Genomic DNA, 24669 nt, shown 5'->3' on the forward strand with positions numbered 1-24669 from the left:
GGGGGGGGGGGAAACAACACAAAACAAAAAAAAAAAAAAAGAGGAGGAGAGGGGAAAGCCGTCCCCATGCGAGACTCACTAAAAGCACTTGATCCTGAAAAACAGAGGATTTGATCCAAAGAGAGAGTCATCGTCCAGGGCTGGGGGACAATTCCTGTTTTTCAATTCCGATTCAATTTCCTTTTTAGAGTCGATTTCCAAATCCCCATTTGAAATCAATTCCAACACATCAGTGATCGAAACTGCAACGAGCTTCTCACAGTGGCAACCAAGGACACTGCAGCCCCCCCCCCCCCCCCGTTAGTCAGCTAAACTGGCTTCAGGTGAAAGCAGCTCAACAACGTCTCTGATGAGGTCTCTAAAACATGGAACTAAAAATCAAGAATGAACCCGACCCTGTCCTCCTCATCACCTCCACCTCGAGAGTCCAGGAGAAAAAGCACAGAACATTCCTTCACACCACAGACAAGAACACACATCACCACGGTAACTATTATTATTATTATTATTATTATTATTTTAAACACTTTACTTAAATTATACATTCAATCTACATGGTTTACTTGTCAAAAAATTAAATAAAAAAAAAAAAAATGACTGATGCACGTTTTTGTTCAAAGTCGTGATTTTCGTTGAGGTTATTGTCTTTACAACAAACAAAAAACCAAATAAAACAAACAAACAAAAAGATAGATCTACACGGATCAAAAGAAAGAAATGGGGATGGGGGGAAAAAAAAAAAGAGATGTTTTTAAATACCAGCAAGATGATTAAACCCCCAAAAACATTCCATGAGTTAAATGCGTTTGTTTATGGTCAGATAAGCAGGCTGTCCCGCGCTGGGAGAGATTATCAGGCGTCTGCGCTGGAATCTCATTGTTTTGATAAACTTGTCTGAAGATGCGTGTCGCTGGGGGGGGGTGCGATCACAAGAGCTCAGGACCCCCCCACCCCCAATCTTTACAGTATTACAATCCAGCTCACGCTGCGAGAGAGAGCAGAACACACCAGCAGCAGCAGCACTGAAACGTGTGAGAGAGAGAGACAGAGAGAGAGGGAGAGAGAGAGACGCAGCAGAGAGATCCTTGCCTCAAGCCTGCTTGTTCTGAACTTTACGCACACAGAACATGAGAAATGTTCTGAATGAAAAGGAGAGTCCCCTTCCTGGGGGGGTGGGGGTACGACGACACGGGGGGGGGTCGGACTGGCTTGAGAAAGTCAACTACAGCTGAATCACCCGTAACTATTTCAAAAACGCTGCTGAATTTAGAGCCGCTGAAAGAAACTTTATAAATTTAATGATTTTAATTTTTGATTTTTTTCGACTGCCTGAAAAAAAGAATGAAAGAAAAAGAATGAGCCGCTTGCTGGGGTCAGGGAGGAGCAACGAGGAGGAGCGGTGGATCCTAGCGCTGTACAGACAGACAGACAGACAGACAGACAGACAGACACAGGGCAGCTCAGCGCCTCCCTCCCTCCCTCCCTCCCTCCCTCCCTCCCGTGCCCGGCTTGCTGTCCCTCTACACTGCAGTGCGGGTCGGGGTGCTGGGCTGGTTCAGTCCCATCGTTTTACACATCCAGCCGGCAAAGTCAACCTCCTCCACCTCGGAGCGCTTGATGAATGTGTGGTTCTGCAGAGAGACAGAGAGAGAGAGAGAGAGAGAGAGAGAGAGAGAGAGAGAGAGAGAGAGAGAGAGAGAGAGAGAGAGAGAGAGAGAGAAGAAAGAAGAGAATGTGTGTTATTTGTCTAGTCATAGAAGTTTAGAAGTGAAAACGCTGCCTGTATGTTGGCCTGTGACCGGCTGTAACGTGCGGTTCTTCACACACTCACCACCAGCATCTTCAGGTCAGCCCTCTCTGCAGGATTCTTGATGAGGCTGAAAAAATGTAAAAAAAATATATTACTGTCCCTGTGTGTACAAATACAAACATTCAATTCCATTACTGGAGCACAATCCCCAGAGGAAACGCTGACAGTCCCTTCCGGACCTACATCACACAGCAGCATTTACTTCAGACCCTGCGACCGTCACTACTGTGCTGCTGCCTCTGTGGAAATCTGCACTGCATGGGAGACAATGCAGAGTCCTTCCACACAATGCAAACAGGCGTGTGTGTGTGTGTGTGTGTGTGTCCACAGATGAGCAAACCTAACTACAGAATGCTTTGGAATGCACAACCCCCCACCCCCACTCCCAGCTGCTGCAGGTGTGACGGAAGCTCACCAGGGTAAACTGGCCGATTGCAGACTCACCATTTGGTGACGAACTCCTGGAATTCTGGGGTGAAGACTCCGTGTGGCAGTTTGGGAGGAGGCTGCGAGAAACGAGAGAACGAAGAAGGAACAGCGATATTATTAAAAGCTACGTGGAGTCGAGCAGCAACACTCAAAGCCTCGCTGAAAAGTACCGACCTCATTGACGATGTAATCCAGCAGCTCGAATATCGCCATGGCGGGGCGGCTGTCTATCCCGTGGCCTGAAGAATCAAACACAAGAGCTGGTCAGAGATTCTCAACACGTGGCGATCAGGCACTGCGCAGGTAGAGAGAGCAGACTGCAGCTCAACTAACTCACTGTAAATACTACCAGATACGTACTGATTCCAACCATAGACGCCTGCAACTGAATGTATGAGGCTTCTTTAGGCATTTCTACAATAGGAGCTGTGGATGCATTCACAGGGCAGGCGCACTGTATTGAACTGGGCTTCAGACCAACTACCCCAAATCAGTGTGCGTGCAGCTGTGCGAGTTCCTAGCCCCTCGTTGTGTGTGCGTCACTCACCGCTCACAGGCCTGCCGGGGGGTCTGGGTCTGGGGGAGGTGCTGGGGGGAGCCCCATCGGCTCCGGCCCCCACCGACCTGCCGAACACGGCCTCCAGCTCGCGGGCGTCGGGCGGGGGGATGGGGTAGCGCCCGATCGACAGCTCCACCAGGGACAGGCCCATGCTCCACACGTCCGACTGCACGGAGTAGTGCGTCCCCTGCAGGCGCTCCGGCTGCACAGCGAGGTGATCAATCAATACACCAGTCCATACATCAATCTGTACACAACCCCTGAACCCTGCCTTCTACAGCACTCCGCCCCTCCGACACAGGGCAACGCAGGCTGCTGCTGGATCAGATATTATAATAGACTGGAATCCCAAATCCTGCTGCCCTTACAACTATATACACACACGTCACAGAGGGTCCCATTGACAGCGTCACACTCCCCCTCCTCTTCACAGAATACAATGGAAGTCTGATATTTTTTCCACCCTCGACTCTCCAGCACGATCTCCAATATGGTTTTCAAGGCTGCTTCCAACCCCTCCCCTCAGTAAAGCAGACATGCACAGCTCTCTCCTCCAGCGCTGTCTCTGTTACAATGCAATGCCACCTCTCTCTACTCTGTGACAGTGCGAGCTCCCTCCTCCCCCTCTCTCCTCTGAATCCCCGGTGCAATACCCCTGCCTGTCTGGTTCTGCCCAGCCCGGCCCGGCCCCGTTTACTCACAGACATGTAGGACCTGGTCCCGACGAAGGAGTTGGCCATGGAGTCGATGAGCTGGCCGCTCACCCCGAAATCACACAGCTTGATCTCCCCGCGAGAGTTCACCAGGATATTGGAGGGCTTCACATCTAGAGAGAGAGAGAGAGTGAGAGAGAGAGAGAGGAAATCAGATGCTTCCAAGGGTTCGGTGGCTACCTCGAATCAAGTCATTTTTTTTTTCTTGCACAAAAGCAGAGTGTGCGCGAGAATGAAACGCACACGCTCTCCGCTCGTTTAGAGACAGCCTCTTACAGACATGCATTACACGGACGAAGGCCCCAGCTGAAATGTTCTAACAGTCCAGCGGCTGCTCATCCCAGCACGGCTCCAGCTCATCAGATCAACCCCTTCGCTTGGGACAGTCAGCTTTACCGTCCCAATTCAGGACGCAAGTGTCACTTCTGAACTTACAACAAAACAAAACAAAAAAGATGCAAGCTGCGGATCATGACTTTTATCATTATTATTATTATTATTATTATCATTATTATTATTATTATCATTATTATTATTATTGTTATTGTGCTTGCCAGTGAAGTGCAGGGGAAGACTGGGAGAGACGATTCCTTTCTCTGTGCAGAGAGAGAGCGAGAGAGAGGGGGGCAGGGACGGGAACTGGCGCAGGGTGAGCCCTGGGCGCGGTCAGTGTGTAGTCACTTCTGTAATGAGCGCAGAGAGAGTCAGTCTGTAATTAAGAGCTCAGTCACTGCAACACTGCCCTGCCTCCGTCACACAGCACTGCAGGCAGGGGAGGGCGAGGCACAGCGAGCAGGCCTTAAAGCTGCAGGGACTCTGAGGATGCGGATGTAGCGCACGCACACGCACGCACGCACACGCACACACGCACGCGCATAGCGAGAAACATCACGCTAGTCCCGCCCCCAGTCCAGGGTTTCACAACTACCCCCAGTTTTACCAGGAGTTTGAGCAATCGGCTCCACAGTTAAATGCATGGTTCTCCTCCTGATAGCGAGCCCGCAGACTCGGGTGAGACTGCCTCGTGCCATGGGGAGTGCGATCAGTCAGTTCAGAGCAGATTCACTAAACACTGCCCTTGTTTAAAATCATCAACAGAAGGGTACTTTGTGAAAGGTGTATTTTGTAAAAATGACTGTTTCGGTCCTGACTGAGTATTTAAATGGGAGCGGCAGGCTTCAGTCTGGGAGCAGTTTAACTCATTTTGGATTCTGTCTGTATCTCTGATACAGTTTGGCGAGCGAGCGAGAGCGCACAGCAGTGGGGCTCGCTCACCTCTGTGCATGATCTGATGCTTCTCCCTGAGATAGGCCAGGCCTCGGAGAACCTGCAAGGAAAAAAGCGATGCTGTTTTCAATAAGAAAATTACACAATTTGAATTAATTCTTTTTCTGTTCAAATCCTCAGTTATTAGCACACACTGATGAAGACAGAGACAGACACACACACAGGCAGACACACCCCGGCCAGCACACACTGATGAAGACAGAGACAGACACACACACAGGCAGATACACCTCGGCCAGCACACACTGATGAAGACAGAGACAGACACACACACAGGCAGACACACCCCGGCCAGCACACACTGATGAAGACAGAGACAGACACACACACAGGCAGATACACCCCGGCCAGCACACACTGATGAAGACAGAGACAGACACACACACAGGCAGACACACCCCGGCCAGCACACGCTGATGAAGACAGAGACAGACACACACACAGGCAGACACACCCCGGCCAGCACACACTGATGAAGACAGAGACAGACACACACACAGGTGCCAATTATAAACTGAACCACCTGACCACTAATCACTGGACAGTTTCACAATGCAAATCTCTGCAACTGAAGTGCTGGCTGCACCCTACTACTGTACCTGCAATTAACTTAAAGCAAAACCGCTCTGCCGGCTTGTGTCTCCTCAAACCCGAGTCGCCCTGCTCTCTCCATGCTGCTGCTGAAACACTCTCTCTCTTCCCAACAGGGAATTCTTACCGCTATGCTGACTTTTCCAAGGATCTCCTCCGGGATTCTCCTGGCTTCCTTCAGGACCTGATCCAGAGAGCCACCGTCCTACAGAGGAAGGAATCCAGCCGGGAACGTTAGAGAACGCGGGAATAGATATATATATAAAAAAGAAAATTAAAAAATTAAAAGAAAAAAGAAGTCAAACATGAGCTCCAATAGCCGCCTCCTTCGACGGAGGGTTGAAAAGCTTTCACAGCAGTGGTCAGCGTTTGGTAGAGTGAACAGGAAGGCTCTGTTTGACGTGCTGCGGCCCCTGGCTCACCATGTGCTCCATGCAGATGCTGATCTCCCCGTCGCTGTAGAAGGCCCCGTAGAAGCCCACGATGTAGGGGGAGTTGCACTCGTGCAGCACCTGCAGCTCCCGGATGATCTGGTTCCGGATCGCAGGCTTGATCTCCAGGTGGATCAGCTGAGGAGGAGAGGGACAGGGAATCAGCTTCCCAAACACACACCCACACACCCACACCCACACCCACACACACACACACACAGAGGTAGACACACAGAGGCAGACACCCCCCCCGCCCCCCCCCCCCCGACTCAGCGGCCTCCTCTTACCTTCCTGGCCATGACGAGCCCCGAGGGCTTGTGCCGCACCTTGGTGACCACGCCCCCGTTGCCGGCTCCGAGCTCGCAGATCCGGTGGAAGTCGTCGTCCTTCAGCTCGCCCACCTTGGCCTTCTGCGTGAGGAACGCCTCGAGACGCTTCTTCTGCTGCTCGTCCAGGTCCAGCTCCTCCAGCTTCTTCTGCAGGGCCTCCAGGTTAGCCCTGCCAGGGAGGGGGGGGGGGTCAGTGCACACACCCCCAATACAGACCCAGACACACACTGTACACACCTGCAGGCTAGCCCTGCCAGGGAGGGGGGGGGGTCAGTGCACACACCCCCAATACAGACCCAGACACACACTGTACACACCTGCAGGCTAGCCCTGCCAGGGAGGGGGGGGGGTCAGTGCACACCCCCCCAATACAGACCCAGACACACACTGTACACACCTGCAGGCTGGCCCTGCCAGGGAGGGGGGGGAGGTCAGTGCACACCCCCCCAATACAGACCCAGACACACACTGTACACACCTCCAGGCTAGCCCTGCCAGGGAGGGGGGGTCAGTGCACACACCCCCAATACAGACCCAGACACACACTGTACACACCTCCAGGCTAGCCCTGCCAGGGAGGGGGGGTCAGTGCACACCCCCCCAATACAGACCCAGACACACACTGTACACACCTGCAGGCTGGCCCTGCCAGGGAGGGGGGGGTCAGTGCACACCCCCCCCAATACAGACCCAGACACACACTGTACACACCTGCAGGCTAGCCCTGTCAGGGAGGGGGGGGGGGGGGTCAGTGCACACACCCCCAATACAGACCCAGACACACACTGTACACACCTGCAGGCTGGCCCTGCCAGGGAGGGGGGGTCAGTGCACACACCCCCAATACAGACCCAGACACACACTGTACACACCTCCAGGCTAGCCCTGTCAGGGAGGGGGGGTCAGTGCACACCCCCCCAATACAGACCCAGACACACACTGTACACACCTGCAGGCTGGCCCTGCCAGGCTGAATAATATCAGTAAATGCAGACACACTCACTCCGAAGCGGCTTCGATCGAGGTTGTGGGAGGCATTCCCTCCCCCGCTGAAGGCGTGATGTTTAAGGCCGGGGGTACCGGCTTCCTCTTCGCAGGCATCTCGGCAACAAGTCCGGGGCTTCTCGTATTATAGATAGATATATATATATTACTTTGTTATTAAATCGATGCTGCAGATTTTTTTGTAAATTCTCGTGGATCCGGAAAATGAACCAAATCGTCGACTCTGCTTCTCTCTTAAGCTCAGTCTGTATTTGGTGCAATATTAATAACACAGTGCTAGTCTTATTTATCACTTGTACTTGTTTTTTCTGCAGCTTGACCGGGGTCAGTCAACCCCCCCCAACCCCCCCAAAAAAATAAATAAACACGCGCGCCCGACAGCGAGCTCCTGAATGCGCGACTCGAACACGCGCTGCTGAAAAAGAAGGCGTCCCGGCACGAGAAGGAATTTTAACTGTAATTATTATTATTTTTTTTTTTATCTTATTTCACAAAATCTACTTTGTAAATAAACAGACCTCTTCACCACACAATAGTATTTACTGTTTTTCACAGAAACGCCCTTTTAAAAAAATATATATATATGATTTTTTTTTTTTAATTAAATCGTGTTTCGAAAAACAAAATGATGCTATCACGACTTGTAGTCTTTTTTTTGTTCGTTTTTTTCGTGTTGTTTTATGCTTAAACAAAAATACACTAAGCAGTTCTTACTTATTAAAAAAAAAAAAAAACGAAACAAAAAAAATTTATTCTAAACAGAACGGTATCCGTGTTGTTACCCAGACAGAGGCCCTGGCCTGGCGGATCTGGCCCGGGGGGGAAGAGGTACTCGAGCCCGAGGCTAGGCGGCCTGTGTCAGGATCGAGCGGGGGTGCACGGCGGCGGGTCTCCCCCACAGCGTCGGGCTGGGTGTGGTGTCGTACTGGCTCGGCTCGGCTCGGCTCTCGGGGTTCGTTTCTGGTCCCGGTTCGTGCAGCGCTCCACTGTCTCTCTAGTTTCAGGAAGCGGCAGTGCAGAACTACAGGAGGGGTCCCTCGGAATATCGCGAGATCTCGCAACCACCCACACAAACAAACACACACTTTTCGCAACAGATCTCGCGAGAGTCGAGGGCCGGCTTTGCCTCAACAGCGACTCCTTGTGGCCGGGAGAGGAATGGACTGTTTGGGCCGAATGACCCCCCTGGTGTTTCTAAATGCTCTCGGGTCTCTCAGTGCAGCGCAATGTATTCAAAGGACATCACAGCCTGTCGCCCCTCTTCCAGATGACAGACGCTGTCAGGTTTGCAATAACATCTAAAACTCCTAAAAAAAGCAATGCTCTGTAATTGACCTTGTTCACCAGCCTCCAGGAGTGCATACAGTAAATATAGTTGTTATTCTCATGAGAGGTCTAAGACCTCTGTTAATAAGTATCTTTAATAAACCGATTTTATTACTAAACCCTCCCGCCCGCCAGAGCCAGTTCTAGCCCATGATGCAACATCCACACAGAAGTTCGAAAGACAATCAATGGTGATTGTGTGGTGTTTGCTTACGAGTGTAAGTCGCCCTGGATAAGGGCGTCTGCTAAGAAATAAATAATAATAAAATAATAATAATAATAATTCACAGAGACAGTGCAACTCCGGTCCGGAGGGCTAGAATCCAGTCCAGGTGTTTGTTACAACCAGGTCCTAAATCCACACAGTGAACCTGTGCTGCTTCCCTGAATTTGAAATATAGCACCCATGGACAACCCCACAAGGCTGCCGACAGGATGGGAACATTACTCTCCCAAACCTCAGACTGGGAAACGGGGTTTTTTAAAAAATAATTATAATCTTTTTCTAGGGTCCGGTTGGAGTGAAAACCCGGACTGGATCAGGCCTGCACAGAAGGGAGCTGACCAGCCTCATGCTCACAGCAAGTGTTCACAAAAAAAAGTGTCTGTCAGTGACCAGCGGCGAAAGACTTTGTTTTTACACAGTGCTCGGGGTTATCGTGTGAAGCAGACCCGGTCCTGTCGAATAGATGCGCTCGTTGGTATTTTCCCGACACTTTGGGCCTGGTTGCCTGGTCGTGCCGGTGGAGGCGTGCGACCCGGTTTGAAGGTGTGCTGTCTCTTTAAGAGGCGAGTCTTCCAGCGACACGCCCCTTTCAGGCGGAGCCCCGTGACCACTCCGACCTCCGATTGGTTAAGGGGGGGACCGACACGTGACCCGGCGGCCTCTCATTGGAGGCCCGCTGCGTTCTCTTAGTTTTGGCTCTCGCGGGGCTGCTGCAGGAAGATGGCGGCGGAGCTAGTGGAGGCGATGGCAAGTACAGCGCGATCCGGGCGAGCTGGGCGAGCTGGCGGGGAGAGGGTGGACCGGGGGTCCGGGGGTCCGGGGGTCCGGGGGACCGGGGGTCCGGGCCGCGGGAGGGGGATAGGGGCAGATCTGACAGGCGTTACTGAAACCCGGGCAAACCTGCTGCTCGGGCCACCGGGAGGCAGAGCGCGTTATGGTTAAAATGAATGATGATGGAGATACAACCGCAAGTATTAAAAAAACCAAAAAAAACATTCCTCATGAGAGAGAAGCGGCGCAGAAAACAGGATTCCTGTTTTAATAGCACTTACCAGCGGGCACGGCCGTGCTTGTGGACCTAACAGAGTAAAAGTGAACAGGCAGTGCATTCATTCTGCCGTGGTGTCATGGTACCGGTAGTGAAGCTCCGGTATGGTGTGTATTGTTCGGGGCAGTGGCGTTTCACTTTCACACTGCTAATCAGATCGTACGTGCAAGCAGATGCGCAGTTTGACACTCAGGAGACCATGGCAGGTGAAATCGCATCGATATCGTGCAGCTAATACGAGAGCAATGACAAGACGACATAAACGCGTTCGCGCAGCGAGTTTCACTTTCCTCACAAGACATTCATGTAAAGACGTCTTCACAGTCATGCGAGTTACACTGTTTTGTAAACAGACGCGGTTAGGCTGCAGCAAGACGGTTATGAAAATAACGGGGTGTGATTCAGACTGTTGAGTTGATTTTCTATTTGAAAACTTTAAACTCGGTTAAGAGAACTAGCAAAGAAAGAATACCCCGCTGTCCGCTTCAATTGGATTTGAAACCGCTGCCACAACGAAACTATTTCTTTTTATAGAATATTTGAATTTCTGTTGAAGTAAAAGGTTTTTTTTTTTTTTTCTGTTACAGTAATTTATTTTTAATGTAATAAATCTAAAAAAAAACGTTTTTTTTTTGTACGATTGACAGTTGGTTGATGGAATGCTCAAGTTTAAACGCGTGAAGGTTCTGAACGAACGCGGCAAAGCCACTGCTGTACAAACGACGTGGTTCTGCCCTACGGGTTACCCTACAAACAAAACACAGCTCTGGTCAAAATAACTTCCACAGGGAGCTCCGGTGGTAAATCTTCATGCCTACGAGATCGTAACGCTGCATGCATTCCAGGTATCATAGTCCGACAGTGTATACAGTAAAAAAAAAACAGATTGGAATCATGCAGGTAGCGTCAACTGTCAAAACCATCTCTACATGCACGTCAGATCGTATTTCTGGCTAGTCTACAATATTGCGGAAGTGCCCGTGCAAGTTTGGAATATAGAAGTGGTGCTACTGCTTACTGGCAAGTACCGACCCGACTTGAAGCTTGCCTCACCCGTCTCTCTCTCTCTCTCTCGTGTCCTTGCCTCCTCTCAGAACATGGTGAAGAGTTTCCGTGTGCTGGACCTGCAGACTCTGCTCTCCTCCGTGGGACGCAGTAAGAGCGGGCTGAAGCAGGACCTGGTGAGCCGGGCTCTGAGGCTGGTTCAGGGGGAGTGCAGCCCCGAGCTGCTGCGGGAGATCCGGCAGCTCTACGAGTCTCGCTTCCCCAAGAAGGCAGCCAGGGCGGCGGTGGCAGCGACGGCTGTGCCTGTGGGGCTGGGGGTGGGGGGCTCTCGGACGGGCTACCACTCCTCCCCCTCCCCCAACTCGTCCTCGTCCTCCTCCTCCTCCTCCTCCTCTCTGCGATCCGGGGCACGGTCCCAGGTGGGCTCCTACCTCAACGGTCTGGACAAGCCCCCTCAGAGCAGGCAGCCTGCAGGCAGTGTCAAGCTAGCCAGCCTCCCCTTCTACCAGACCCTGGAAGTACTGCTGCCGCCCACAGAGCTCGGTGAGAGAGAGAGGGGGGGAGGAGGGGGGGAAAACATGTATTTTTTTGACAATTAATGTTTTTGTATTCACATACCAGGGTTCTGTTTATCATCACTAATCACGTCTCTGCCCCCCCCCCCCCCCAGTCCCACAGAATAGCGAGAAGCTGCAGGACACTCCGTGTACGTTCGAGCTGAGCAAGGCCCAGGTGGAGCGGATCAGGAACTCCAGGTAACCGGGCCGCTGTGGGTGGCTCCAGCAGGGCAGGGCTGTGATGCGGAGCCCCTGGGACACCAGGCCACTGGCCCTGGCATCTTCTCAAGCAACCCTCTGTAGGGGACGTTTTCAAAGGGATTTTAAAGTAGCTTTGAATTTTAAGATTGGTTTAGTTGTTGTATCTTGAGCGATTCAAATCGTGACATTTGCTTCAAAGATGTGTCCTGCAACAACGTACGTTTCCAGAAAGTGTCCTCAAAGCCTCCTGGTTGTTGCACAGGCTTCAGAGGCACAGTGCAGCTGCAGAGCGCTAGCTTCCTGTGCAGCTGCTAACTGGAGTAGATCCACAACCTCCAGCATCACGAGGTATGCGGCAGTACCAGAGAAAGAAACTGCTGGAGAATCCGCACTCTGAGAGAGGAAGACCCATGTTTACTCTTCACCACGAGTGCCTTGTTGTTCACACAGAGGGGGAATGCATTGCACTACAGATTACACATTCTTTTTCTGACCCTGTTGTTTTGAAACGATGGGATTCCAGTCTCTCTCTCTTTATTTTCTTCTTCTTAGGGAGCTGTACACTGGGCTCAAATCGGTTCAGGTGGTGCTAAGGTGAGTGGAACCGTGTTTTCTGTGTAACTCTTTGTTTATTTTTTTGACGTTGTGTTAGTAGCTGTGGATGATCCGAGTCCTTCGTTGTCTTTTCAGGCTCTGCTACGCAGACACCAGTGGTGTTCAGGAAGACCAGTACCCCCCCAACATCGCGATCAAAGTGAACCACAGTTACTGCCACGTACCGGTAAGCAGCACGGGTTCAGGAGGGTGCATCGGCATTGACACGAAGTGTGACAAGAGCTGGGTCCTGATTCGAGATTTGAATGTTACAATTCAGACCTTTTCTGAACCTTGGGTCTTATTCCCATCCTGGTGCGTAGCAGTCTCGCACCATTCCAGGTCTTGATGCGAGCTTGATCAGCCGCAGTTTGTACAGGTAACAAGCTCAGGTGCGTCTTATTAAACTCGTAGTACTGTAAAACCAGGAGCGGATCAAACTGCTATGCGATGGGGTGGGTTGGGGTCTTATTTCCATCCCTGAATCACTTTACATTGCAATAGTTCACAGTTTGTTTGCTCTTGGTTGACAGTAAATTGGACTGTAGTTTACACTGGGGTGTGGGGGGTCTTCAGTGATAACGGGGGTCCCTTCTGCGCTGATTGTGTGCTGTGTTGGGAGATGGTTGATGGAGTCGTTCCCTCCACACGCCTATGATGTGCTGACTGTCCTGTGTCTGCGTGTGCTCAGTAATGCCCCCCTCTGTCCACGCAGGGTTACTACCCCTCCAACAAGCCGGGGGTGGAGCCTCGCCGCCCCTGCCGACCCGTCAACATCACGTCATACCTGTCAACGGCAACCAACAGGCTCGTGGTCACCTGGGGCAACTACGGCAAGGTAATTAACTAGAGTGAACCGGGACTGAGTGATCAATCACTGTCACCTCCCCCCTTGACTGTACCCCGCTAACCCCAAATCCCAATCTCAGTATACTGCTGCTGTTGCATCCATGACGGCTAAATTCAGTGCCTCGGTGTGACCCTCGCTCCTCCCCTCCCTCCTCCTTCTCTCCACAGAGGTACTGTGTGGCTCTGGATCTGGTGCAGGTGTTGACGTCAGAAGAGTTGTTTGCCATGATGAAGCGCTTTTCAGTGAAGAGCCCAGAGCAGTGCCGGGAAATCAGTGAGTCCTGAACACAAACTCTCCAGTAGAAGCTTTGCAGATTGCATTTAGTGCTGGTTAAAGATCGCCTCTTTCTATCTGCTTATTCGTTTGAATTCCCATTCTCGTTATTATTATTATTATTATTATTATTATTATTATTATTATTATTTTCCCTTCGATTTAGTTCAAGAGAAACTGCGGTACGACCCAGACAGCGAGATCGCAACGACGGGGCTGAGAGTGTCGCTCATGTGTCCGGTAAGCTGTTACTCATTCTGTCTGTCTCCGTCTGTCTGTCTGTCGTGTTCACAATCTCTCCTAAATACCCTCATCGATATTGTGACCAGCTGCTCAAGAAAGCACCACAACTGAAAAATATACAGACCCTGAAATAACACGATAAGGACCACAAAGGTACTGTTAATAACTCTAACAGTAGGTGAGGCAGTTGAAGCATGGGTTATAACTAGGGCACTACCTGTTTCACAGCCGTGAAACATGTGACCCGGACTGCGGAATTCATTCTGCACCGTGAAACATGTGACGCGGACTGCGGAATTCATTCTGCACCGTGAAACATGTGACGCGGACTGCGGAATTCATTCTGCACCGTGAAACATGTGACGCGGACTGCGGAATTCATTCTGCACCGTGAAACATGTGACGCGGACTGCGGAATTCATTCTGCACCGTGAAACATGTGACGCGGACTGCGGAATTCATTCTGCACCGTGAAACATGTGACGCGGACTGCGGAATTCATTCTGCACCGTGAAACATGTGACGCGGACTGCGGAATTCATTCTGCACCGTGAAACATGTGACGCGGACTGCGGAATTCATTCTGCACCGTGAAATCTGGTCTGTTTCTGTGTTCTTTTACCCTGCACTCAAATCCAATGAAGGTGGGTGTACTGTTACAGGCTCCTGCTTGTTTCAATTCCAGCAATCTCTGTGGGTGCAGAGAGAGCCGTGTTTTATTTTATTTTTTATTTCATATTTTATTTTTCAATAACAGAAACGTTATCAATCCTCTGGATTTCAGTTTCATTTTCTTTCAGTGTTTCTGCTTTTGTCAGTCCCGTGCTTTTTAAATGTTCTCCATTTTATTGTTTGACGACATGTTGTTTTAACATCAATTTCATGTAGATTCAAATTACTGAAACCCTGAAATTAAGATTTTACGAAAATGGACCGGGAGTTTGGCAGGGCCCTAGTTACAACACTGTGAACGCTTACCTGCCTGTCAGTCCACGGGGATGTGAAGAAGCTGCCTGTCTGGTCCCTCTGGGGGGTTCACTGTAACCCCAGTGTCTCCCAGAAAGGCAAAGCAGCGCAGATTGAGACACAAGTAGCCCGTTCCTGGTTAGATAAGCAGAAAGTAAGACCATGATTGCCCGCACTAGGTAAGATTCCTCCCTCTAGGTGTGTGGAGAGAAGGGAAGCAAACGTCGCTCCTTGTTTAATAAGTGTTCTCTCTGTCTCTCAGCTGGTGAAGATGCGCCTGGCCGTGCCCTGCCGCGCCCTGACCTGCGCACATCTCCAGTGCTTCGACGGTGTGTTCTTCCTGCAGATGAACGAGAAGAAACCCACCTGGACCTGCCCTGTGTGTGACAAGCCGGCCTCCTTCGAGCTGCTCATCATAGACGGGTACGTCTGTCTCTCGCTGCCTCACTATTATGATGTTATATTCCACAGATAGTAGCTGTAGTTCTTCACTCTGTGGTTTAGACTCTGTGTTGTTCTGTAGTTCTTCACTCTGTGGTTTAGACTCTGTGGTGTTCTGTAGTTCTTCACTCTGTGGTTTAGACTCTGTGGTGTTCTGTAGTTCTTCACTCTGTGGTTTAGACTCTGTGGTGTTCTGTACTTCTTCACTCTGTGGTTTAGACTCTGTGGTGTTCTGTAGTTCTTCACTCTGTGGTTTAGACTCTGTGGTGTTCTGTAGTTCTTCACTCTGTGGTTTAGACTCTGTGGTGTTCTGTACTTCTTCACTCTGTGGTTTAGACTCTGTGGTGTTCTGTAGTTCTTCACTCTGTGGTTTAGACTCTGTGGTGTTCTGTAGTTCTTCACTCTGTGGTTTAGACTCTGTGGTGTTCTGTAGTTCTTCACTCTGTGGTTTAGACTCTGTGGTGTTCTGTAGTTCTTCACTCTGTGGTTTAGACTCTGTGGTGTTCTGTAGTTCTTCACTCTGTGGTTTAGACTCTGTGGTGTTCTGTAGTTCTTCACTCTGTGGTTTAGACTCTGTGGTGTTCTGTGGTTCTTCACTCTGTGGTTTAGACTCTGTGGTGTTCTGTAGTTCTTCACTCTGTGGTTTAGACTCTGTGGTGTTCTGTAGTTCTTCACTCTGTGGTTTAGACTCTGTGGTGTTCTGTAGTTCTTCACTCTGTGGTTTAGACTCTGTGGTGTTCTGTAGTTCTTCACTCTGTGGTTTAGACTCTGTGGTGTTCTGTAGTTCTTCACTCTGTGGTTTAGACTCTGTGTTGTTCTGTAGTTCTTCACTCTGTGGTTTAGACTCTGTGGTGTTCTGTGGTTCTTCACTCTGTGGTTTAGACTCTGTTGTTCTGTAGTTCTTCACTCTGTGGTTTAGACTCTGTGGTGTTCTGTAGTTCTTCACTCTGTGGTTTAGACTCTGGTGTTCTGTAGTTCTTCACTGTGTGGTTTAGACTCTGTGTTGTTCTGTAGTTCTTCACTCTGTGGTTTAGACTCTGTGGTGTTCTGTAGTTCTTCACTCTGTGGTTTAGACTCTCTGTTGTTCTGTAGTTCTTCACTCTGTGGTTTAGACTCTGTGGTGTTCTGTAGTTCTTCACTCTGTGGTTTAGACTCTGTGGTGTTCTGTAGTTCTTCACTCTGTGGTTTAGACTCTGTGGTGTTCTGTAGTTCTTCACTCTGTGGTTCTTCACTCTGTGTTGTTCTGTAGTTCTTCACTCTGTGGTTTAGACTCTGTGGTGTTCTGTAGTTCTTCACTCTGTGGTTTAGACTCTGTGTTGTTCTGTACTTCTTCACTCTGTGGTTTAGACTCTGTGGTGTTCTGTAGTTCTTCACTCTGGTTTAGACTCTGTGGTGTTCTGTAGTTCTTCACTCTGTGGTTTAGACTCTGTTGTTCTGTAGTTCTTCACTCTGTGGTTTAGACTCTGTGGTGTTCTGTAGTTCTTCACTCTGTGGTTTAGACTCTGTGTTGTTCTGTAGTTCTTCACTCTGTGGTTTAGACTCTGTGGTGTTCTGTAGTTCTTCACTCTGTGGTTTAGACTCTTTGTTGTTCTGTAGTTCTTCACTCTGTGGTTTAGACTCTGTGGTGTTCTGTAGTTCTTCACTCTGTGGTTTAGACTCTGTGGTGTTCTGTAGTTCTTCACTCTGTGGTTTAGACTCTGTGGTGTTCTGTACTTCTTCACTCTGTGGTTTAGACTCTGTGGTGTTCTGTAGTTCTTCACTCTGTGGTTTTGACTCTGTGGTGTTCTGTAGTTCTTCACTCTGTGGTTTAGACTCTGTGTTGTTCTTCACTGTGTGGTTTAGACTCTGTGTTGTTCTGTAGTTCTTCACTCTGTGGTTTAGACTCTGTTCTGTGTGTAACGCAGGCTGCTGTGGGAGCTCCTGAAGAAGACGGAGGATGTGGAGGAGATAGAGTACCTGGCTGACGGCTCCTGGCGTCCGATCCGAGAGGAGAAGGTGCGGGACCGGGATCGGGAGAGGAGCAACACACCGGAGTACCCAGTGATGCAGATCGGTGAGGGGGCTGAGGGGGTACAGAAGGGACCTCCTGCATGTGAACCCAGGCGTGGGAATAAGACTCCCATTGCACTGCAACACCTTTGTAAACCAGCTGTTTGCAGCTCACAGGAATACAATGTTAAATAATAGAATAAATCAAACGATGCAGTCCCTGCTCTCAGCCCCCTGTCTCGTTTCCCCCGCAGGCTCCCCCGAAGTGAACGGCCACTCCCCTGCGCACAGCAGCGGCAGCCAGGGCGGCGTGGGCGGGCCGGGCGCGGTGGTGGACCTGACCCAGGACTCCTCCACGGAGGAGGAGGAGGAGGAGGAGGACAGCGAGGGCGACTCCGAGGAGAGTGAGGAGAGGCCGGCGCCCAAGCGAGGGCGCTACGCCTATGACAAGGACCTGGTCACGGCGTACTGACCCCACCCCCCCACTCCAGTGGAAGAGGGGGCTCTGGGCTGGGGATTTTAAAACCGGAGGACTGGGGGGGGGGGGGGGGGAGGAGAATCCCCGCTCTGATCACGTGACAGACAGACCTCAGAGAAGCACTCCTTGCGAAGTGTAGAGACTGGCGCAGGCAACCCCCCAGGCTGCTTCTACACAGGAGCCCTGCTGCCCCCCTGCAGCTGCTTGTCTTGGGCTGGGGGGGTAGCGAGGTGGGGGGGATCAAGAGGCTGGTTCAAGGGACAGCTGATTTAATGTTTGTTTTTTTTCTTGTATAAAGTGAACCTGTTTGATTTGTATAGGCTGGGTTCGGCACACAGAGCCAGTCCGGGAGCAGAGGCTTTGTGGAGCGCACAGGTTTTGTGGAGCGCTTGTTTGGGGGGCGCGGGGGTGGATTGGGGAGCCCCGATTCGATGAGGGGGTGAAAGGGGGACCCCGGGGTGCGGATTCCGGAACAAAATAATTATTGATGTTTGTAAAAAAGAAATAAACAAAAAAAACAAAACACAACATTTTTTTTCTGAGAAACTGTTAACTACCTCAAAAGATCCCTAGTAATTTTAAGATACATGGCTTGTAAACAATAATAATAATAATAATAATAATAATAATAATACTAATGCTTTTATTTCTAGTCTTGCTGCTTGAGAACGGAGAAACCAAACGAACTCCAGGACAGTTTCCACAATGGATTATTATTTAGTTTTTCTTTCCATGGTCTTGTAGTTCGCTCTTCTCCCTGGAATCCTGCCTCATTGCCTCCAGGAACGTTGCTCCCAACCTGCTGCTGCTTCACACTCGCTGGAATTTGTACAGAAATCGGGGGGGGGGGGGGGTTCCAAACATCCAGTCTTGTGTTGTTTCTCCTTGTCCTTCTTACCAGTGTAAAGTCATTATAGAGACAGGAAGAAGGGTAAGGAAATACACCACGCTGCGATTCTAGTCTAGTGTTGTATTCGTTTGGAACAGATACAAGGTAGGGTTAGGGTTTAAATAAATAAATATAGATTGGGCAGCGATTTCATCTAGTCTCTCATACGGTACAGGCAAGAAACAATTAAAGCTCTTAGCGAGTGCGTGCGTGCGTGCGTGCGTGCGTGCGTGCGTGCGTGCGTGCGTGCGTGCGTGTTCAGAGCTTGGCAGGGGTCGTTTAGAGACTGGTGTGTCAGGTAGCAGGTTTTGCTTAGCCTGTCGATATTTTGTCTTTTGCTTGGATCCTTCTGAACAACGTCATTGCGAGTTTGCAGTTTGTTCACCTGGCCGGCGTGCAGCAGGGGAAGCTGATGATGTTTCTTGTGTGCAGTGTGAGTGCAGGAGCAGGGCGGCTGGGTGTGTGAGCGCTTCATTCACAGGGTCATGTGCAGAATGAGAGAGGGAATGAGAGAGCCACAAATGGAATATTTCAGGTAACTAAAATAATAATACAAGTTTATTTTTTCTATTATTATTATTATTATTATTATTATTATTATTATTATTATTATGATGATGTATTTCTCCATGGATGTCCCAGTGGAGTGAAATGTCTGTTTAAATTAAAATAATACATAATAAAATCCATGACAGACAGGCTGTGTTGCTCCTGCTGAGAGGAGTCAGCCCGGACGAGGACCCCCTCCCCACACCTGTGTGTTTTCAGGGCTTGTTTTTTCCCGGGACGCAGGCGATGTCTCTGTAGTGGATGCTCTTCATCCCGCTCTGAAGTCCCGAATGTACATTCAGCATCTCAAGTGGGTTTGCGATTCTTAAATAGCTACAGATCGCGGCTTCAGTCAGTTTGACCATTTTCTCTGAGCACACTGGAAAAACACACCTGGAAAAACACAACTGGAAAAACGGCGGCAACCTTTTTTTATGTACTTTTTTCTTTTTTTTAATTTTAATTTATTCTTTATTTAATTTTTTTTTTTTTTTTTGCAGTGAAACCCGGGTACATTTTAATTAATGAGCAACAGATTAGTAGCATAATGTGGTGATGTACAAAAATAAGGCTTTTTGATGAGTTACGATATGTCTTATAAAACAGCCCCCCCCCCCCCCCCCCCCCCCCGGCTCCCTGCCCCAACACTAAACCCCGCTTTCATCCCCGCTTTCGTGTCTAGTTGTGTGTGTGTTTTTGTTTTTTTTATATGTTCATATTAATAAAAATTAAAAAATAATAAAAAATATTTTATCAATTTGTGTCTTATGCCTTTTGATTTCTTCTTAGTTTTACTTGATTTGAAATGCAGTACTTCCAGTCCAAACAAGTTATATAAAGTGATGAAACTGTACCCCTGTGGGCTCCATTGCGTTTCATCAGCACCTCCACCACGTCTGCAGGGCTGTTATTGAAGCAGGGGCAGTGCCTGAAGGCTGCCACCAGAGGGCATACTGCCTCAAGGAGCTCTGGTAGTTAAAGGTGCAGTCCCCAGGTTTTAAAATTAATGTTTTTAAGGCAGGGAGCACATTACTGGGGGCAGCTCACAGAAAGGTATAAATAATGAATATACGTCTTTTAAGAAAAGGGCCCTAATCTCATGTTTCAGGGTTTTTCAAAAGTCACTTGCGCAATTTTTTTATTGATTCACACTTTTTTTTCTTGTGTTTATCGATGTTTTACTCATTTTTTGCCAATTATTATTTACTCCCAATTTAGGATATCCAATTATTATTTAAGCTCGGCTCACCGCTACCACCCCTGCGCTGACTCGGGAGCGAGAAGACGAACACACGCTGTCCTCCGAAGCCGACCACTTCTTCTCACACTGCAGACTCACCGTGCAGCCACCTCAGAGCTACAGCGTCGGAGGACAACGCAGCTCCGGGCATCTTACAGGCAAGCCCGCAGGCGCCCGGCCAGACTACAGGGGGCGCTGGTGCGCGGTGAGCTGAGGACACCCTGGCTGACCTAATCTTGAAGTGCATGTCAGGGCAGACACAAACACACACACTGGCACGCTTAGAACGAGTGACACACAGACACTGGCATGCTTAGAACGAGTCACACACACACACACTGGCAAGCTTAGAACGAGTCACACACAGACACACTGGCACGCTTAGAACGAGTCACACACACACACTGGCACGCTTAGAACGAGTCACACACACACACACACTGGCACGCTTAGAACGAGTCACACACACACACTGGCACGCTTAGAACGAGTGACACACAGACACTGGCACGCTTAGAACGAGTGACACACAGACACTGGCACGCTTAGAACGAGTCACACACACACACACACAATGGCACAGTAAATCTGTTTGCCTGCTGATCTTCCTGTTGACTGAGATTAGCCCCCCAATCCTCCTCTCATCTCCAGCAGCAGGCTGCAAACGGCTCTTAATCCAAGTTAATTGTCCCACCATATTCCAGGGCTCTGACACACCTCCCTCCGTAATCCCCCCCCCCCCCCATCTGATTTCACTCCGAGGGAATTAAATACCCCCCCCCCCCCCCCACACACACACTACCCCCCTCCATCCCTCTCTCCTTTTCAAAATTCAAGTTTACAAAGTGTGTGAGGGTTGTCCTCTAACCCCAGACACTCCCTGTCCTGCACTGGGTGGGGCGAGATGGGGGGTGTATTTATATATGGGGGGGCAGGAGTCTCAGCAGACCGGGATAGCGAAGCTGAGAGTGATGTAGAGAAGGAGGGTGCAACAGAGAACGCAAAGCAAATTCAATACCGTCGAGGCGACAGAACTCAGTGCTGTACTGGGGATCTGAGAGGCAGCTAATTCAATACAGTCTAGTGTAGAGAACTCAGTGCTGTACTGGGGATCTGAGAGCCAGCTAATTCAATACAGTCTAGTATAGAGAACTCAGTGCTGTACTGGGGATCTGAGAGGCAGCTAATTCAATACAGTCTAGTATAGAGAACTCAGTGCTGTACTGGGGATCTGAGAGCCAGCTAATTCAATACAGTCTAGTATAGAGAACTCAGTGCTGTACTGGGGATCTGAGAGCCAGCTAATTCAATACAGTCTAGTATAGAGAACTCAGTGCTGTACTGGGGATCTGAGAGACAGCTAATTCAATACAGTCTAGTATAGAGAACTCAGTGCTGTACTGGGGATCTGAGAGACAGCTAATTCAATACAGTCTAGTATAGAGAACTCAGTGCTGTACTGGGGATCTGAGAGCCAGCTAATTCAATACAGTCTAGTATAGAGAACTAAGTGCTGTACTGGGGATCTGAGAGCCAGCTAATTCAATACAGTGTAGTATAGAGAACTCAGTGCTGTACTGGGGATCTGAGAGCCAGCCTATTCAATACAGTGTAGTGTAGAGAACTCAGTGCTGTACTGGGGATCTGAGAGCAGCTAATTCAATACAGTACCAGCAGACCTGTCTCAGAGGGGGGATGGACGGTACTTGTAACAGCAGCGGCAGGGAGCAGCTGGGTCTGGGCTTCACCATCGACTACCTGCTCTACGACAAGGGCAAGAACACAGGTTCAAATAAAGAACAGGAGGGGGAGGCGCTGGGAAGAGAGACGCTGAAACCCTCCCCCGGCCCCAGCGCCAGCCCGGCCCGAAGCCCCCCTCCAGAGCGGGGAGACGGGGGTCCCTCGGAGGAGCAGCAGGGGGAGAGGCACGACAAGCCAGCGCAGTCCTACATCGCTCTCATCGCCATGGCGATCCTGGAGTCCGAGGACAAGAAGCTGCTGCTCGGTGACATCTACCAGTGGATCATGAACAAGCACTCTCACTTCAGAAGCAAGGTAGCGAGCACACTTCAGGAACGTGTTTGAACTGAGCTCCCCCACTGTCCCGGCTCCTGGCTCGCTGGCTCAATGTGTGTGCACAATGACTGGGGTGAGCCCTGTTTGAGTCGTGTAGGTGTGTGTGTGTGTGTGTGTTAATGCTGTGTGAGAGAGCCCTGTTTGAGTCGTGTAGGTGTGTGTGTGTGTGTGTTTGTGTTAATGCTGTGTGAGAGAGCCCTGTTTGGGTCGTGTAGGTGTGTGTGTGTGTGTGTGTGTGTTAATGCTGTGTGAGAGAGCCCTGTTTGGGTCGTGTAGGTGTGTGTGTGTGTGTGTGTGTTAATGCTGTGTGAGAGAGCCCTGTTTGAGTCGTGTAGGTGTGTGTGTGTGTGTGTTTGTGTTAATGCTGTGTGAGAGAGCCCTGTTTGGGTCGTGTAGGTGTGTGTGTGTGTGTTTGTTAATGCTGTGTGAGAGAGCCCTGTTTGGGTCGTGTAGGTGTGTGTGTGTGTTTGTGTTAATGCTGTGTGAGAGAGCCCTGTTTGGGTCGTGTAGGTGTGTGTGTGTGTGTGTGTTAATGCTGTGTGAGAGAGCCCTGTTTGAGTCGTGTAGGTGTGTGTGTGTTTGTTAATGCTGTGTGAGAGAGCCCTGTTTGAGTCGTGTAGGTGTGTGTGTGTTTGTGTTAATGCTGTGTGAGAGAGCCCTGTTTGGGTCGTGTAGGTGTGTGTGTGTTTGTGTTAATGCTGTGTGAGAGAGCCCTGTTTGGGTCGTGTAGGTGTGTGTGTGTGTGTTAATGCTGTGTGAGAGAGCCCTGTTTGGGTCGTGTAGGTGTGTGTGTGTGTTTGTGTTAATGCTGTGTGAGAGAGCCCTGTTTGGGTCGTGTAGGTGTGTGTGTGTTTGTTAATGCTGTGTGAGAGAGCCCTGTTTGGGTCGTGTAGGTGTGTGTGTGTGTTTGTGTTAATGCTGTGTGAGAAAGCCCTGTTTGGGTCGTGTAGGTGTGTGTGTGTGTGTGTGTTAATGCTGTGTGAGAGAGCCCTGTTTGAGTCGTGTAGGTGTGTGTGTGTTTGTGTTAATGCTGTGTGAGAGAGCCCTGTTTGGGTCGTGTAGGTGTGTGTGTGTGTTTGTTAATGCTGTGTGAGAGAGCCCTGTTTGGGTCGTGTAGGTGTGCATGCAAGGTGCAGTAGTAACATCTCTCTCTCTCTCTCTCTCCCTCCCTCCCGCTCTCTCTTTCTCTCTCAGGATAAGAACTGGCGCAACAGCGTGCGGCACAACCTGTCCCTGAACGAGTGCTTTGTGAAGGCCGGCCGCAGCGACAACGGCAAGGGCCACTACTGGGCCATCCACCCGGCCAACTACCAGCACTTCAGCCAGGGAGACTACCAGCGCCGCCGGGCCCGCAGACGCATCCGCAGGGCCACGGGGGGGCTGGGGTACCCCCTCCCTCTCCCACTGCACCTCCCGCCCTGCTGGTGCTGCCTGCCCTGCCCCCCCAGCCGCCTGTACTGGAGCTGGGGGATCCCGTCTGTGCACAGGCCCGGCCCCACGCAGGCCTTCCTATAGGAGCTGTGCAGGCATCGCTGCACCAACACAGGGGGCTACACCGGTACTGCTCTAGAGGCTCTGCAGACATTCCTACAGGGGCGATACAAGCCAGCCCCACTGCAGACACTCCCGTACAGGGACAGAGCCCCGAGGCGCTGCAGCCTCCAGCCCGGGTTCGAAGGCAGGGTGCGGCAGGAGGGGAGGGGCTGAGCAGCGAGCGCTCACCAGGACCAGAGCACAGCTTTCTATTGCAGAGGGGCTTGCGTTGTTGCACAATGTAAAATAAAAACAATAGAATTGAATCAAACTGAAACTGTGCATTATTTTTTCTGTCCTGTGATTATCCCCCCCACGCTGCCCTATTTACCAGCTAATAAAGACCTGGTGCGCCGTGGAGCCAATCCCAGCTCTCAATCCCAGCTCTCAATCCCAGCTCTAGCGGCTGAGCGGGGGCCACAAAGCTGGTTTTGCTGCTAAGCCCATGAGATCAGCCGGAAAATCCACAAGCAGTTTCGAAAAATAGGAAGATTATCACACAGTAATCTGCTAATACTGCAGGACGAGCGAGCAGAGAGCAGAGAGGAGGGCCGGTTAGGAGGAACGTGTTACCTCATGAAGAGGAAGCATTGTAAAGCACAGAGAGGTCTGGTAAAGCATAGGGAAGCATTGTAAAGCACAGAGAGGTCTGGTAAAGCATAGGGAAGCATTGTAAAGCACAGAGAGGTCTGGTAAAGCATAGGGAAGCATTGTAAAGCACAGAGAGGTCTGGTAAAGCATAGGGAAGCATTGTAAAGCACAGAGAGGTCTGGTAAAGCATAGGGAAGCATTGTAAAGCACAGAGAGGTCTGGTAAAGCATAGGGAAGCATTGTAAAGCACAGAGAGGTCTGGTAAAGCATAGGGAAGCATTGTAAAGCACAGAGAGGTCTGGTAAAGCATAGGGAAGCATTGTAAAGCACAGAGAGGTGTGGTAAAGCATAGGGAAACATTGTAAAGCACAGAGAGGTCTGGTAAAGCATAGGGAAGCATTGTAAAGCACAGAGAGGTCTGGTAAACATAGGGAAGCATT

At 50.2% G+C, this 24669-nt stretch overlaps 3 protein-coding genes across 3 annotated transcripts; 2 read left to right on the top strand and 1 right to left on the bottom strand.

Moving 5' to 3' along the window:
* Nucleotides 1–1485: 1485 nt before the first annotated feature.
* Nucleotides 1486–8258, bottom strand: LOC117966151 (dual specificity mitogen-activated protein kinase kinase 2). The gene is made up of 12 exons (XM_034911636.2): nucleotides 7937–8258; nucleotides 7153–7269; nucleotides 6108–6318; nucleotides 5812–5958; nucleotides 5517–5594; nucleotides 4787–4838; nucleotides 3500–3624; nucleotides 2787–3000; nucleotides 2414–2478; nucleotides 2255–2316; nucleotides 1832–1877; nucleotides 1486–1631 (listed from the first exon to the last, which is right to left on the bottom strand). Exons 2-12 carry the CDS (start codon nucleotides 7248–7250, stop codon nucleotides 1521–1523), a joined length of 1209 nt encoding a protein of 402 aa, XP_034767527.1. The 5' UTR covers nucleotides 7251–7269; nucleotides 7937–8258; the 3' UTR covers nucleotides 1486–1520.
* A 1083-nt stretch (nucleotides 8259–9341) lies between these two features.
* Nucleotides 9342–19546, top strand: LOC117401208 (E3 SUMO-protein ligase PIAS4-A). The gene is made up of 11 exons (XM_059015004.1): nucleotides 9342–9453; nucleotides 10849–11302; nucleotides 11430–11514; nucleotides 12070–12111; nucleotides 12208–12298; nucleotides 12827–12949; nucleotides 13129–13234; nucleotides 13401–13474; nucleotides 14706–14866; nucleotides 16789–16937; nucleotides 17128–19546. Exons 1-11 carry the CDS (start codon nucleotides 9427–9429, stop codon nucleotides 17343–17345), a joined length of 1530 nt encoding a protein of 509 aa, XP_058870987.1. The 5' UTR covers nucleotides 9342–9426; the 3' UTR covers nucleotides 17346–19546.
* Nucleotides 19547–21437: 1891 nt separating this feature from the next.
* Nucleotides 21438–23939, top strand: LOC131721874 (forkhead box protein L2-like). Its single transcript, XM_059015135.1, has 2 exons — nucleotides 21438–22084; nucleotides 23300–23939. The coding sequence occupies exons 1-2, from the start codon at nucleotides 21725–21727 to the stop codon at nucleotides 23618–23620; spliced, it is 681 nt and encodes a 226-aa protein (XP_058871118.1). The 5' UTR covers nucleotides 21438–21724; the 3' UTR covers nucleotides 23621–23939.
* Nucleotides 23940–24669: the final 730 nt, after the last annotated feature.

Source organism: Acipenser ruthenus, chromosome 49, assembly GCF_902713425.1.
Source record: "Acipenser ruthenus chromosome 49, fAciRut3.2 maternal haplotype, whole genome shotgun sequence".
In the NCBI taxonomy this organism is placed as follows: Eukaryota; Metazoa; Chordata; class Actinopteri; order Acipenseriformes; family Acipenseridae; genus Acipenser; species Acipenser ruthenus.

What these genes read in the sequence shown, in the direction of transcription:
- LOC117966151 (XM_034911636.2), bottom strand. Translation starts at nt 7,250, where the DNA reads ATGCCTGCGAAGAGGAAGCCGGTACCCCCGGCCTTAAACATCACGCCT. An exon ending in CCCCGGCAGGCCTGTGAGCG is followed by an intron (nt 2,479 to 2,786) that starts GTGAGTGACGCA and finishes TTGATTCTTCAG; the next exon opens with GCCACGGGATAGACAGCCGC. An exon ending in CTGACCTGAAGATGCTGGTG is followed by an intron (nt 1,632 to 1,831) that starts GTGAGTGTGTGA and finishes GTCTCTCTGCAG; the next exon opens with AACCACACATTCATCAAGCG.
- LOC117401208 (XM_059015004.1), top strand. Translation starts at nt 9,427, where the DNA reads ATGGCGGCGGAGCTAGTGGAGGCGATG. An exon ending in CGGAGCTAGTGGAGGCGATG is followed by an intron (nt 9,454 to 10,848) that starts GCAAGTACAGCG and finishes GCCTCCTCTCAG; the next exon opens with AACATGGTGAAGAGTTTCCG. An exon ending in AGAGCAGTGCCGGGAAATCA is followed by an intron (nt 13,235 to 13,400) that starts GTGAGTCCTGAA and finishes CCTTCGATTTAG; the next exon opens with TTCAAGAGAAACTGCGGTAC.
- LOC131721874 (XM_059015135.1), top strand. Translation starts at nt 21,725, where the DNA reads ATGGACGGTACTTGTAACAGCAGCGGCAGGGAGCAGCTGGGTCTGGGC. An exon ending in ACTCTCACTTCAGAAGCAAG is followed by an intron (nt 22,085 to 23,299) that starts GTAGCGAGCACA and finishes TTTCTCTCTCAG; the next exon opens with GATAAGAACTGGCGCAACAG.